General features: G+C 38.0%; 1 protein-coding gene across 2 annotated transcripts in view; it reads left to right on the top strand.

Annotated features, from left to right (window-relative positions):
* Nucleotides 1–14,039, top strand: part of gpc6b (glypican 6b) — an 80,307-nt gene that overhangs the window by 43,331 nt on the left and 22,937 nt on the right. The window contains exons 5-7 of one of the 2 annotated variants that reach the window (XM_005921401.3): nt 8,172–8,302; nt 8,942–9,085; nt 10,070–10,099. In XM_005921401.3, coding sequence (XP_005921463.1) covers nt 8,172–8,302; nt 8,942–9,085; nt 10,070–10,099 — 305 coding nt within the window. The remainder of the gene's footprint in view (nt 1–8,171; nt 8,303–8,941; nt 9,086–10,069; nt 10,100–14,039) is intronic. The other variant, XM_005921402.3, reaches the window with a different exon arrangement.

Genomic DNA, 14,039 nt, shown 5'->3' with positions numbered 1-14,039 from the left:
CTTTCTATACACCATTTATCATAATAAACACGCCTTTTTCAAAAGCAGTCTGCGAGCAATTTGATGAGATTAAAGGTAGGATTAGATTTTAATTACACGAATTAGCTGAAGCATGGAGCGACTGAGGAACAGCTGTCAGGCTGTTCACCACAATCAAAGGCTGCACTGAATACAGTCAGGATGCACGTAGGATGCATAGATCATGCTGCTTTTTAGATAGATTGCCTATTTAGCATTGCTTTGACAGCGTTTATTTGTCTTTGTGCATTTTTTAACTCTTCAGATATTCTTTCTGTTGAATAATGCTTTGATGTTTTTAACTATTTTTTAATCAGGCTGTCTGCACAAATTGATGTCTCCTACTTCTCAGATGTTTTAAATATCAGTCACACAATCGCATGCCCTGGAGATAAATATTGTGCTCTGTGATTTAGATCATGCAATATGTGCCATTATCACATTGTATTATACCTGTGATGGAACCTAGTCTCCCGCATATTGAGATACTTACAGCGACTTGCCACTGGACTAAAGTCAGTCCAACGTGAACTGGTTATCAGTGTCAGGTTTTTGTTTTTCGTTCTGTATTTTTTTCTTTCCCTAATCTAGTTGCCTCGATGTTTACTGGCTTCTGTTGCTCGCTCACTTTCCCTCTTGAGAGAGAAATGTCTCCACATTGGAAGTGATCTCTATCGATTCTATCTGCTCATTTCTTTTTAATTAGGTGATTTGTTTCACTTGGTAACTGTATCCAGCTACAAACTGTTTATTGAAATTCAAGACAGCAACAAACCCTTTCTTTTTGTTTTAAAAAAAAAAATCATCATGAATAAAATATTGACAGAAAAGGGAAAATAAAATCTGTACTCACTGAGAGTGGACAGCCCATGGCTGAAACTCAGACCACACAAAAAGTTTCTACACACAAGGACACTGAAAAGATTAGAATTTTATGGTCTAACCAGCAGAAATTCGAAACACTGATAGAAATCACACGCTTCCATTTCACTAAAATTAAGCTATTCTATTTTAGGCCAACTGGGTGATGCAAGTTGGCAGCCAAACCGAATGGGTCAAACACAAATCCGACCCGGTTTGGTGGCCTCGCCCTAGAATTTGCCCATTGAAAGCATTTTAGACATGGTCACCTTTAGTGATTCGATATTTCTGTTACTCATTGGAATTTAATTTAATGGTATTACTTTTTTAAAAATAGATTGAAGCAACTCTTCATCTCATGTGACAAAGGAAAAGAAAACTGAGCGTTTGAGTGGGCGAGCTGCACCGAAAAAGCTAAAACTCATCTCGAGTAATGAAAATTGTCTATGTGTGGATGCACTATTGCAAATGGAACTCTGTGAATGGTCGTGACAGCCAAGAAATAACCTGTGACTGCAATCTCCCAAGAAATAATATCTTAATATTAGGAGTCTTTACTTGAGGAAAAGTATTTCCACTTATGCCACACTTGAACGGTTCCATCCATGCAAAAGTGTATGTAAAGAAAAATGAATGTTTTAATATATTGTTAAATCATAACTGCTTATCAACTCAAAGACTGGAAACAAAGCAAACAGCTACGCTTTTCCTGGAACTTTACAGAACATGTGATTAAAAGCATTTAAATAAATGATCAGGTTATTTTTGCGTGATAATAATCGTTGCAGACTTAGAGGATTCTGCATTTTTCAAATGGAAAAAAAAAAAATCATATAGCTCTGGGCTTTTATTAACCTTTTGCCAAAGGGTGCTAAGACAAGCCACAACGATTAGACAGAGCAGACAGCCATTATACATCCATTTAACTCCACAGGTGTAGGTAAATGGCTTTCAGGCACAGCAGTTCTATATCACTGCTGTTCAGGGATGGAAATTAAGACCACACAGGACGAAGGAAAAACAGCACCAGAGCATGCCACTCATCTGACGCACTGATAATAATTTAATTTTTTTACAAATTGGGCCGTGTGAAAAGTGAAGACATTGATAGCCTGTTATATATGAGATCTCTACATATTCAATTAAACTTCAGCTCTCCGGGATCTGAAATGTCAGCTAAATATAAATACCCGTGGCTGAGTTTCACATTCTGATTTTCAATCACCAGTAGCACTGATTGCACAGTCACATGTGTTATTAGGCACACATCATATTAAAGGTAGTTTTCTGTCTCCTTTTTTCTTGGAGGTCATTGAATAAGTTCTTGGGGTTAGCGCAGAGATTTACAAAAAAAAAGCAAACTTATTGATTTCTGCTTTTTACTATTAAAAACAAATAGTGTTAAAGGTTTTCATTTCAGGAATAACAATGTAACCGAGCGTTAAAGTACATAAAAATGGCTTATTTGAGTACCACTGCCAACTTATCACTGTAAAAGGTGATTAAAAAAATTAAACATAATTAATTATAGAACAGTTGCCTTGAAAGAGTTTAACAAATAAACCTTTATGACCTTTTCCTCTAAAATTGCATGTTTCCAGATTAAATCTAAATAATTCTTTATATTTACCAGCTAAACAGAAATAGCTTTGTTTTCCTATTTAAAGTTGCTAAAGATAGATTTTTATTTTAGCTTACCAGAAATTGCAGTTATCTTTAATATTAATCTAAAATGACATTTGTGAATTTTAGTGTCTGTGTGTATAAAATGTAGAAACCTAGCCGTGAGAAAACCTTTAAAACTAAGAGCTGAAGACACTATATTACATAATAACTTCCTTACACAGGACTTTCTTCTGACCGAGTATTGACAGCCTGTACCACCCTTGTGTGTCATTTGCCTGCAGAAGTCAAATAATGTAGAACATACTGTGCTTTTCTCAAGGCAGCACCGGGTGAACATTTGGAGGTTTGTGTGCACTGGCATCTGTAGGGACATTAATTTACATTCTGTTTTATAGTTATTTGCTTGTCTAATCACTCACAGTTACATGAAGATGTGGTTGAGTGGATCTAATTACATATTCTCTTCCCACCTGTGTAATTAGAAACCTGCAGAAAGACAGGAATTTTGTTAAGAGAGAGAAATTATACTCTCCAGTGTGTTTATAACCAGCAAGGTCTATTATTGTCTTTGCTCAGAGCTGCATGGCCTGTCCAGATCACATCTGAGCATTGTGATGCACCCTGCAACATGAGGCTACAAAGTGAGAACAGGAAAGGCTGGCTTCAACATAATTGTGGGCAAAATACTAGAAACAGTCCAGTCAGCAAACCATACACAAAATTTCATGATATCTCCAGCCCCATTAGTAACACGATCTGATTGTGAATAGCTCATTATCGGATTGTGTCTCTTAGTTTGATTAGCCATGCAGTACATTGTCAATGTTGCTCTTGGGTTTTGCATTTTAAGTCTTGCCTACTGTTTTAGATTGCTGCCATCATCACTGAACATGAATTATGCTAAATGATTCAGGCTTTGTTTTTGTACAAGACTGAGCTATTTGACTGACTCTCTGTTAGCGTTTAGATCAAAAGACCACTGGGGCTAACACTGAAATGCTAACATATGTCACAATGACATGGCAAAAATGCAGCGGATTAGAAGGCAGTTCTCTGTGTTGCCTGCTAACTGCTTTTCTATAGCGGTTAAAAGGCAAATTTTTGTAATCACCAAATAAACAAACAAAGTACTGCTGAAGGTTAAGGTTCAGATAAAGAATTTCACTTTTTTTTTTAGTTATAGTGCATAAAAAACACCAATAAATCATTAAACTAAATCCTTAGAGGAGTGAAAAAACTGTACAAAATCAATTAAAAGGGTACAAAACCATTTGCTTTTTGTTCCTCGTGTATCAATCTCAATATGTGAAGTTCATGCATGTATCTGTTTCCCGCTGTAGTTACTGTTTCTCGCTTACATCTCCCCACTTGTGTCATCATCTTGATTGTCTTCAGCTGTGTCTCGTTAGCATCCTGCTTCCGATTCTTGATTACCCTTTTGGGCATAAAAGTACTGCGTTACCTTTGGTCTCTGTCTCAGTGACTGTAATTCTGTCCTGTCTTTCATCATGTGACTTGTGGTTTTAATTTTGTGTCGCCTTTTTTTTGGATATTGTTTTGTTTTGTGTGTACTTTTTGCACTCAGCCTCATAAAAAGGCTTCCTTTCCGTGAATCCTGCCTGTCTCCTGCATCGAAATTTTACATCCTCTACATTTTACTCAAAATTGTGTGCATAGATTTGTCAATCTCCTAAGGACGCTAAGGAAAAAGTCAGGATATTGTTAATCTTGACTGTCTTATCTAATCTTGCACTAGATGTGTACAAGATTGTTTTTGGGGGGGTTTTTGCCTCATGTTAGCAGCAGAGGAAATGATCTCTAGTAAAAGATTTTTTTATTTAGGGTTAAGATTTAGGCCCCAGCTTTTCTAAATATTGCCTTGTGTGCCTTTATAGTCTTTATCAAACGATTAATGAACCAAAACGTCTAAAAGTTGGTAAAGTAGACTACTCTTTTGGGAAAAGAGGGGTCAGTTTTTGTTTTTGTTTTTTTTAAGTAGCCCGTTAAAGACATTTTTAACATTTAATATAAAAAGCAAACAAACAAACAAAATAAAATAAATCATAATACTTGATACATTTTTTTTCTTTATGGCTATTAAACCCTGGGCTGTGCACATATGTCTATGTTCAAGGACTCCTTTTCTTGATCATGACTATGTGTCCAAGGGACAATATGCCTTTTTTTCTCTTCCTTTCCATTTTTATACTGTTTCATAGCACTATTAGTTGGTTGACTGAACCACAGATGAGGTATGCTTTACAGAATCCAAATCACACTAGAGCCATTTTTCATCCTGTGGAACTCTTCACAGGCAAAGAGCCATAGATGGGCTTGTTCACTTTCCTTATTTGTCCTTGTCTGCTGGAGGTTGCTGCTGGCTGACATAGCCTGAATTTAAGTGGACATCAATCTCGATAAAGAGGCAGAGGCAAGAGTAAGGCGGGGCAAATAAGCATGTTTCATATCACAAACTGAAATATTAACCTCCAATTTGAAGTAAAAATAATTGGCTCGTGCTGTGGTTTCGAGGCATGGTGTCTTTTAGATTTCTGTGTCTCTATCCAGTAAGTCACAGCTGTAAAAACCCCTGCTCAGAATAGGACAAGATATGTCTATTTGCATGGCTGTGTCGCGTTGATAACAAGATTTCCTCTGGCTGGCCAGTAGCCTATCTCAGTGGCGCAAAAGTGATGCAGGGAAAATTTGGCTCAGAGTGGCAGCTGTGCCACAGTGGACTGGACTTCCTGCACTCCTCATAAATGAGAGTCATTAATTCTCCATGTAGGCAGAGTTTTTCACATGTAGCGCAGGAGCCCATCTCTCTATAGGACACACCTATAGTCCTAGCCTCACTCAACCCAGAACCACATCTTATTCTCCGGCTTTCTTCTTTCCCTGCCTCCCCCCGTGACACTCTCTGCTTTCCCTCAGCTGTGTATAAAGACAAAGTTCCCGGGCTAGCTCTCTGTTTGTTGAGCCCATCTGATAAGTTGCAGATAAGTCACCACTGCTGGGAAAGATTGCCATCGTTTTTGATCCTGGAGGCACTCTTCTTTTCTCCTGTGATGAAATACAAGTTGCTCCCAGTTGGCGCTGCTGACCTAAATTTTCAGTATTTGCAACTGAGAGCTTTTAAGCTTGAATTTAGATATACTTTTACCTGTGTTTGTTTTTGTGAGCAGACATACCTGGGGCAGTTGAATGAATTTGCATTCTAATCACATTAAATAACAAACAATATGGAAATGCTACGTTCAGATTTTTTTTTTTTAAGGAATATAAGGACACAAAAAGAAAGTCAAACTAAACTGCAGTACGCTGTTAAAAATACTTTTCTAAAAATGATTGCCATGGCTGCTAATAGACAAACAGCAAAAATATTTTTTCTTTGGCCATTGCAGGTGTTTTTTTTTACACTTAGACCATATGGTTACACAGTTGTGCACTTGAAGTGCTGCTGTAGAAAACCATTTGGCACTGATGTAATCTGTATATTAAGATCTCAGCAAGAATCACAGGCCATTTGCAATTCACAGTGTAAACAAACAGAGGGGCTCTTCAAAGGCTCTGATTTTGACATAATTGGAAAGGAAATGGAAGCAGAGCTGAGTTAATGTTTCTCAGCTTTTTTCCCCTGCCATTAGTGATCTAAGGTCCCAGAAGAATGAAAAGCTGGACAGGTCTGCTATCAAAGCACTAAAGTGTAATTTAGATATTCTTTTTTTCATTTGTTTGTTTTGTGTGTGTCCGGGTGGTATGTACAATATTTGCACTACAGTATGTTTTCTCATGTCTGCAGCTGGCTTTTTGTGTAAGGTCAATTATTTTTTTTAATGTTTTCTTTTCAGTCGCCATTTTTGGTCTGTTCCCCATGGAATGTTATCTATTCCTTCACAGTTTGGGAATACATTATTTTATTTTCCTATGATGGGTGGGGCGGTTGGAGTAGCAAGCCAAAAGAAATACATAATTTATTCTTCAAAAACCAACAAGCTGCTTTTGGAATTTTGATACAGATAAAATAAACTGTTAAGGGAATCATGGAGCATGTACAGTGAGACATCATTGTTTCTGAAGTCTCCAAATGACAGGATTATTATATTTAGGTACAAAGTAATTGTGGAGTACTTATCCACAAACCAGCCTTCTGGTTTGTGGATGGAGATGCATGTTCTGTACTGTCTGCAGAAATGGGCCTTTAGCTATGAATGAGTGGTTTGGTGATGTCCAGTTACCTGTGGCACGGCAGTCAAACTCAGAGCTGCCACCGTACAGACTCTAGCACATCGATATAAATCAACATTAGCAGTGTTTCAGTTTACTCAGTGAGCCTTTAAAGGGCAACAGCAGTTTGCCTAATTAGTCTGAGGTACTGTGCAATGTGAACCATACAGAGTTGTACATATTAGATCATGTGAATGCAACATCCTTTTGAAAAGCTTGCAAATATGTTCATTAAAAACGATGAAAACAAGTGCAGATGATATGTTAAGTGTATCATGTTCAACAAGGCCCTCTGGCTTGTGTCCACACAATATTAATGAGCCATTGACCTTTTTCACAGCGTATGTAAATAAGTGCTTGGCTTTCAAAAGTTCTATTAAATCAATTACTCATCAGCACTATTCACTACATGGAGCCTAACAGCATTTTGTAGACTTGATTGAGTTGATCTACATAAAAATTGAATTTGCCTCAAGAAGCATTCATGCTCCGTAAGTGTGCTTGCAGTCTGAGATGGGAAGGTGGTAAATGACAATACTGTGCAGCAATCAGAAAAGAAGATGTAGTAGTTTGCAAATTGTAAACCGTTTGTGTCCTTTTTGTAAAAAGCTCCATGACAATATAGCAAATATTGTCATGTTTGTTTATCTGCTTATCTGCAGAGAAGTAAGCCAAAGAGAGGAAACATATCTGCACTTTTAAACCTGAACGGAAGTGTGTGTGTGTGCGTGCGTGCGTGCGTGTGTGTGTTTTCATAAATGATGAATTAAAAATTCCTAGGGAGGTTGACATATTTTTTCCAGTCAATTAATTGCTTCAATATTAATCAGAGGTAGGCATAGCATTGCACCATTAGTACAATTAGTACCATTTTATTACGTTTTCTGTTGTTTTTCACCTTCTGTGAAAACCAAAAGAGCCCAAAACACAATCAACTGAAAGCAGCTTCAAAATAAAGAGAAAAATATTCAAAAGCGTTTTTTAATTTACCAGTTAGATAAAACTATGCACTGCGTTTGGAAACACAAACCCACATAAACAAAATGTGAGCAGTTATAGCTGGCACCTAAATAAAGACCCATTGCAATTGCACACCACTGAATTGAGCAGCACCGCAATGTAAATGAATTCAGGGACATGAGTGGAGACTTTTCTTTGTACTTGATGATTGTGGTTTCTGTTTTCACAGTGAATTTCTGGCATTGTGTCAATCATACAGTATTTTTCTTGCAGTGTGTTCTTTACTATTATTGGACTGCTACGTTTACCAAGCATGTAAACAGGCCTTTGTAATTTGAGATGGACCTTGCAGTGCAGTCATTTTTTTTTTAATAGTTGCTGTACTGACAGTTATTTTTGTCTGTGAGCACTTTACCAACTGTGTGTTTGCACCTTTGCTCTTCTTCCTCCAACACCACACCTTTTTTTTTATATAACAGATGCCATGCTGCTGGTGGCGCAGAGGCTAGAGGGACCTTTCAACATTGAATCTGTCATGGAGCCTATTGATGTCAAGATTTCAGAGGCCATCATGATTATGCAAGATAACAGTGCCCAGGTCTCCTACAGGGTATGTCAATTAGGTACATTTCTCTAAGAACCAAAGCAACACTTCAGACAGGCTGACGAAGTCCAACTTCGTCACAAAATGAGGAATAAGCTTTGCTGGAAGTCATACTGGGCTGTGACTAAGGTGTGGATTACAACACATTCTAATTAAGTCCAAATTTAGGTCTTGTATTTGAATTATATGTTTCAAGTTGGTCAGATAATCTTAGTTCAACTAACAGTAGTTAATGTGTTTCCTGTGTTTTACTGCATTTTTCTTTGCCCACAAAATTGTAGACAGAAAGGAGGAAGAATATTTTTCTGCCTACACTGAATTAGATGCCCGTTCCAATTCAAAACTAAATGCTCAGTTGCCTTTCCCATGCACCAGATGCCGTTTTGTTTATGGCTTAAGTATATGTGGTGTTTTACCAGAAGCCCGTAAAAATTTAACTCAACAAACTTAAATAGCACTGGTCACAGCTCCTAGTCGGATCACCTATCAACATGGTTGCCTCAACTTGACGTAAAGCACTGTCACACGGTAGTCAGGGGTGAATCATTCACAAGACCTTATCCAAACAGTGTATTTTACCTATTTTCTGCATCCCAAGTAATTTAAACTGTTGACAGTTGGGTACCCATGTTCTTGTAATTGTAGGTTTTTCAAGGCTGTGGTCAGCCAAAACCCGCAGGAATCACTAGGTCTGCTCGTGGTGTTTCGGATGTGTTCAACGCCCGCTTCAGGCCCTACAGCCCAGAGGAGAGGCCTACCACTGCAACTGGCACAAGCTTAGACAGACTGGTAAGAAGACAAAAGCCAATGCTTTCTGTTTTCAGACAAGACACTGCTTCAGTGTAAACATCATTTATCTTTCTGACTTGACACTGTTGATTAAAGCTGGTGATTTGCCATGGTAAGCCCCCGGAGCCGGAAATTAATTCTTTGTACTTGTCCTCCATTCAGACCTTTCTATCGATTTGTGTTTGTTAACGAATCAACAGCTTTACCCAAAGACGGCATGGGAAGGTGTGATGTACTGCATTCACTGCCCTTCTCATCCCCGTGCACTTGGCAAACAGAGAAGGGGAAGAAGGGAGATGGATAGATTTTTGTGAGGCTGACCATATCAATTCCTTCTTGAAGGCGCACCTTTATTTTCTGTCAGATAATCTGTATGTTTGTTCAATAGGATCTTGATACATGAATTTCCATCTCAAAGAACCTTGAGACCTAAAATGCTGCATCGGGGTAAAGGTTAACATGGGGGTGGCAGTCCAATTTGGCTGAGAGACAGCTCTGCTTGTGTATTATCCTGCAGCATTACTTCCTTTTACCCTTCCTCTCTTATACCTGGCCTTTCGCATTGAATCTTTTCAAAATGTATCTGCTATGCTTGTAATATTTAACCTTGAAAAGGAGAAAATTATTCAGTCTGTTTTGGTGAATGGCAGCCGCATTTCTCATAGTTTTTAAAACCTGCCAAATCGAATGTCTTAGTTCTCTGTGTGAGGTTAATAATAGGTTATTTAGTTAATGGGTACACAATTTGAAAAGCAGCCTTTTTTTGCCATCTGGCTCTTGAAATCCCACAACAACAAATGAGCTATTTGTTTTATTCAGTCCTAATTATGTTTTTTGCACTTTATCTAATTCATTCTCGATGCATTTTTGATGTCTTATATACAGCAGTTGGCTTTTAAGCGTTATATGTCCGTCAGTGATTTCTCCCACCTACGCTGAATTAATTAAGACTTTCTGTTTCCCTGCCTTTATGCTGCAAACCAGAGGATTGTTTGGAATGCGATGCAACACAGTGTAAGGTTCAACATTTTATACTTATGTTTTTGCTGGGACCGTTATCTTGCACTGTTTTATGCATTAACTGCAAGGAGAAATTGTGTTTTTTTTATATTGTGTGGATGGGGATGCACACACACTCCTCTAATTCTGTATTCAAAGCATTAGAGATTTCTAGCAAGCAAGCATTGGGACTTGTAAATCCCAGTGGTATGCAGCACTTGGTGTGCTAAGTGTCATACTCTCATTTTCATCTCCCAAGGGATTCAATGTCAAATACTCTCATTAAAATGTTTCCTGTGATTTATAAGGTGCTCTAATGCAAAACTCTTCGAAGCTTGATAATGTGGTATATCGTGGCATCAGAAGTGTCAGCTGTTAAGCACAGCGTTTTACAGTTGAGTGGCTAACACCGCAGGGATTGTTGAACACATGCCACGGTGTTCTCAGCTAGTCAAGATGCCTCTCCGAGATCCAACATAAACGTTCATCAACCGCCGCATCTATTCGAGACACATCCTAGTCCAAAACTCTCATTGCTGTAGCTAATAGAGTCAACTCCACAAGGATCCCAACCAGTCAGCAAATGACCTGCTCCGTCACAGCTGACAGAAGGGAGAGCTGTGAAGTCTTGGTGGGGGAGTGTTACGAGCAGCAGCAGCAGCTATAATGGTACAGTGATACGGGGGCACCAGACTGCTCCCGAATAACTAGGCAATAAGCCTCCTTAGAGCTTCTCGCAAAATGGAGCTCAGTGGCAAGGGCTTATTTTTTGACATACTATTACTAAACCAGTTTACGTGAGCAGAAAATTCTATTATCAACATGCCTGAGGAATCCATGCTGATCTGGCCACAGAATGCTGCAAATTGTGGGTTTTCTATAATAGGCTGTACCATGTGATGTTTGGCTTATGAAAAATAAAGAAAGATTCTTGACTTATCTTTTAGTTTTGTCCAACTGTTCCAGTTCAAAATCAAAACTATACTTGCCACAGATATGTGTGGCTGGGTGAGGTGGGGGCGCTACCTCACGAGTTAGAGTAGCTCATCAGGAACTTGGTGGTTCGATCTGTCGTTGCTCCAGTCTGCCAACTGAACTCGCAATGCACTCACTGGAGTATGAATGTGTATGACTGTTAGATAGAAAGCACATAAGTCTAGAAAATAGTGCTTGTATGAATGGGTGAATAAGATATGTTGTATAAAGCGCTGTATTAAGTTTATATATATATATATATATATATATATAATTTACCATATGTTTGCTGTTGGTATCCTCCGATTCAAATGTGCATAATATGAAATATGCCTACTGAGCTATATTGACTCATACTGTGCACTAAAATGCTGGTCAGATTTTCGTGGCAACTTGAGGGAAACAAAACAAGCCCTCAAATTAACTCTGACATTTTCAATATTATTGTGAATTTGTTAACAAACACTTCGAGCAGATATCGAGCAACATTTGCATAATTCAACCAATTTGATGGGCATATCCTGTCCTTTTAGCTTTATTTTAGATCTCCACTAATTCCCAGTTGGGAATAGCTGTCTCTTTACCACATAGCTGCTTCAGTCAGTTGTTTAAGGAGACTTTGTCTGCCTCATACTTGATGCTGACCAGACAGACATTGTTTTCACTAAAAACACTAAAAATTCATCTATAAAGGCGTGGGCTATAACCCAAGTAATTCAAGATCATTCTTTTTAACTTGTGTTGGTCTGCTTTCCATTTTAAAATAGATGAGGAATTTCGAGTTATGTCTGGAATGCGATGCTTCTTGAGACTGAGAATTATGTCTTCATTTGGTATATACGCAAGAACATCATATCAGTATACTCCTTTTTCCATGTTTTGTCATCACTGTAGTAGTCCTAATCTGGTTTTAGACATCCAGGTTCCAAAATGATCCAAAGAAATGTATTTTAATCTGCCCAACCTAGAATGTGATGCCATTATTCATCAGGCTTATTTCATCTTGCAGTTTTTTGTTCTTCCTGGGGTATTGTTTGTTCTTGGACACCAGACATATATATTGAGCGGTCAGCTGTGCAGTCTGATCTCATAAAATATGAGATTCCTAAAATGTCATTTTAGGAATTATCACTGCAATTTTTTTTCCTTTTGTGTCTTTTCACAGCAGAAGTGACATCCAAGCTTTCAGTTTTTTCATGTGTCATTTCATCTCACAAAATAGAATGCAAAAACCTTAAAATGCACAGACATGAAGTCAGGAGCTATTTATACATAATCCCATTTTAAACTAAAACATTCTCTGGAAAGATCCTTGTGTGAAGTTTTGCTTCAGTTTTTCAATGCTGTGTTGCACAAAAAGCAAGCAAAAGACAGCCACTGCACCTACTGCTGTTAGTAGAATGGCTCTCTTTTGTACCCATATACCCTTATGTTCAGAAGCCTATTGATGCTGTTGTGATCTTTCCCATCTTTAGTCTTGTGAATCTCTTTGGTTTTGGCAAAACGTTGATAGACAATTTGGAAAACATGAAGCAAGAGAAATGCTGGACAAATAACAAGTGGAAGCAAATTCACATACAGAATCAAAGTGTGTTGATGCAGTTCACTTATTTACAGTACAATGGGGAAAAAAATCTATAATAATACCTGGCTGTATATTAAATATCAGGATCTGATTGAAGTCTAGAACTTTCAGAAACAGAAGGTAAAAGCAGTAAAGTCCTTGCATCTCAAAGAAGGAAAAAATGAGTTGTGATGTCCATGAGCTCTAGACCTTCATTCAAGTATTACTAACAGTCCTTATCTTTAAAATTGTCTTTGTTCAATTACTTTTGAGCATTTAAAAATTTCAGAAGATTTATAAAAAATGTTGCAGTAAAGATTAAAGTCTGCTCTTAAATGACATCTTGATTGGTGGATTTGAAATCTACTGAGGAGGTGTGCATAAGCAAAGCTACAAAGATTGTGTCATTGTCCAAATACTTTTGGACAATGACACAATATTGACACAATATACTTTTGATACCTGATTTAGTGTGCAGTGGTGTACCTTGGACGAGTGAATGTGTTTTAGATGTCTCATTCATCTGCTGTGAAGTCCTGCATTTTACCTCCAGCTGTCAAACCTCTAACTGTGTAAAACTGGTTGTTAGCATCCAGCCAGTAATCTAATGTTGGCAAGCGAGACCATGTGAAAACAAATTGTCCTAAAATGCACGAGTGGATCTGTGACAAAGTGTTTGTTTATTTGTACATTTCTACCTCCTGAGAAGTCTGATGATTCTGTCAAAGTTCTGCAGTTGAGATAACAGCCTATAACCGTAACCGCCTGCAGGTATATGTTACAGTACTCCTGGTTTGTTAGATATGTGTCACTGCTGAGGTTAGGTATAATACATTTATAAATATATGTAAATAGTTAATTCTGAAAACTTGACTGAACACATAGTACAAAAGTTAAACAAAGTCCATTGAACTTAAGTTACCAGGACTTCTTTATAGCCTCTTTTCCACTAATACCTACTCGATTTGACTCAGCTCGACTCGACTCTACTTGGTATTATTATTTTCCATTACAGTTGAGAATCATGGGTCATTATAGCAACACAGCAAAAAGTCCTGTGACGTCGTTTTTATGTGACACAAATACAACACAGGCGATGGTAAACTAGCTGTTCAGTCTGTGGCTTTTTGTCACTCTCGGGGACCGCAGTGTTGGTTTTTGTGCAGCCATTTTCCTCATTGCCAGGTTTCAGAAAAGAAAAAGGTCTGATTTTTGTGAAGGAGTCGCTCTCATGACTCATCGAGTGATGACTGGCCAATCAGATACGAAAAAAGTACTTTGTACCAGGCACTGCTACCTAATGGAAAACACTAAAAATCACATCGAGTTGAGTAGGTTCTAGTGCAAATGGATTTATGAAAATCAACTGTCCAGTAGTGTTTATGAAATAATCTCTTACCCTACACTGTATGCTGT

The sequence above is a fragment of the Haplochromis burtoni genome, unplaced genomic scaffold (assembly GCF_018398535.1).
Source record: "Haplochromis burtoni strain Fernald_Lab_line unplaced genomic scaffold, NCSU_Asbu1 Contig_48, whole genome shotgun sequence".
Lineage (NCBI taxonomy): Eukaryota > Metazoa > Chordata > Actinopteri > Cichliformes > Cichlidae > Haplochromis > Haplochromis burtoni.
Note: the sequence above shows the minus strand (reverse complement) of the source record. Positions and strands in the feature narration are given on the sequence as shown.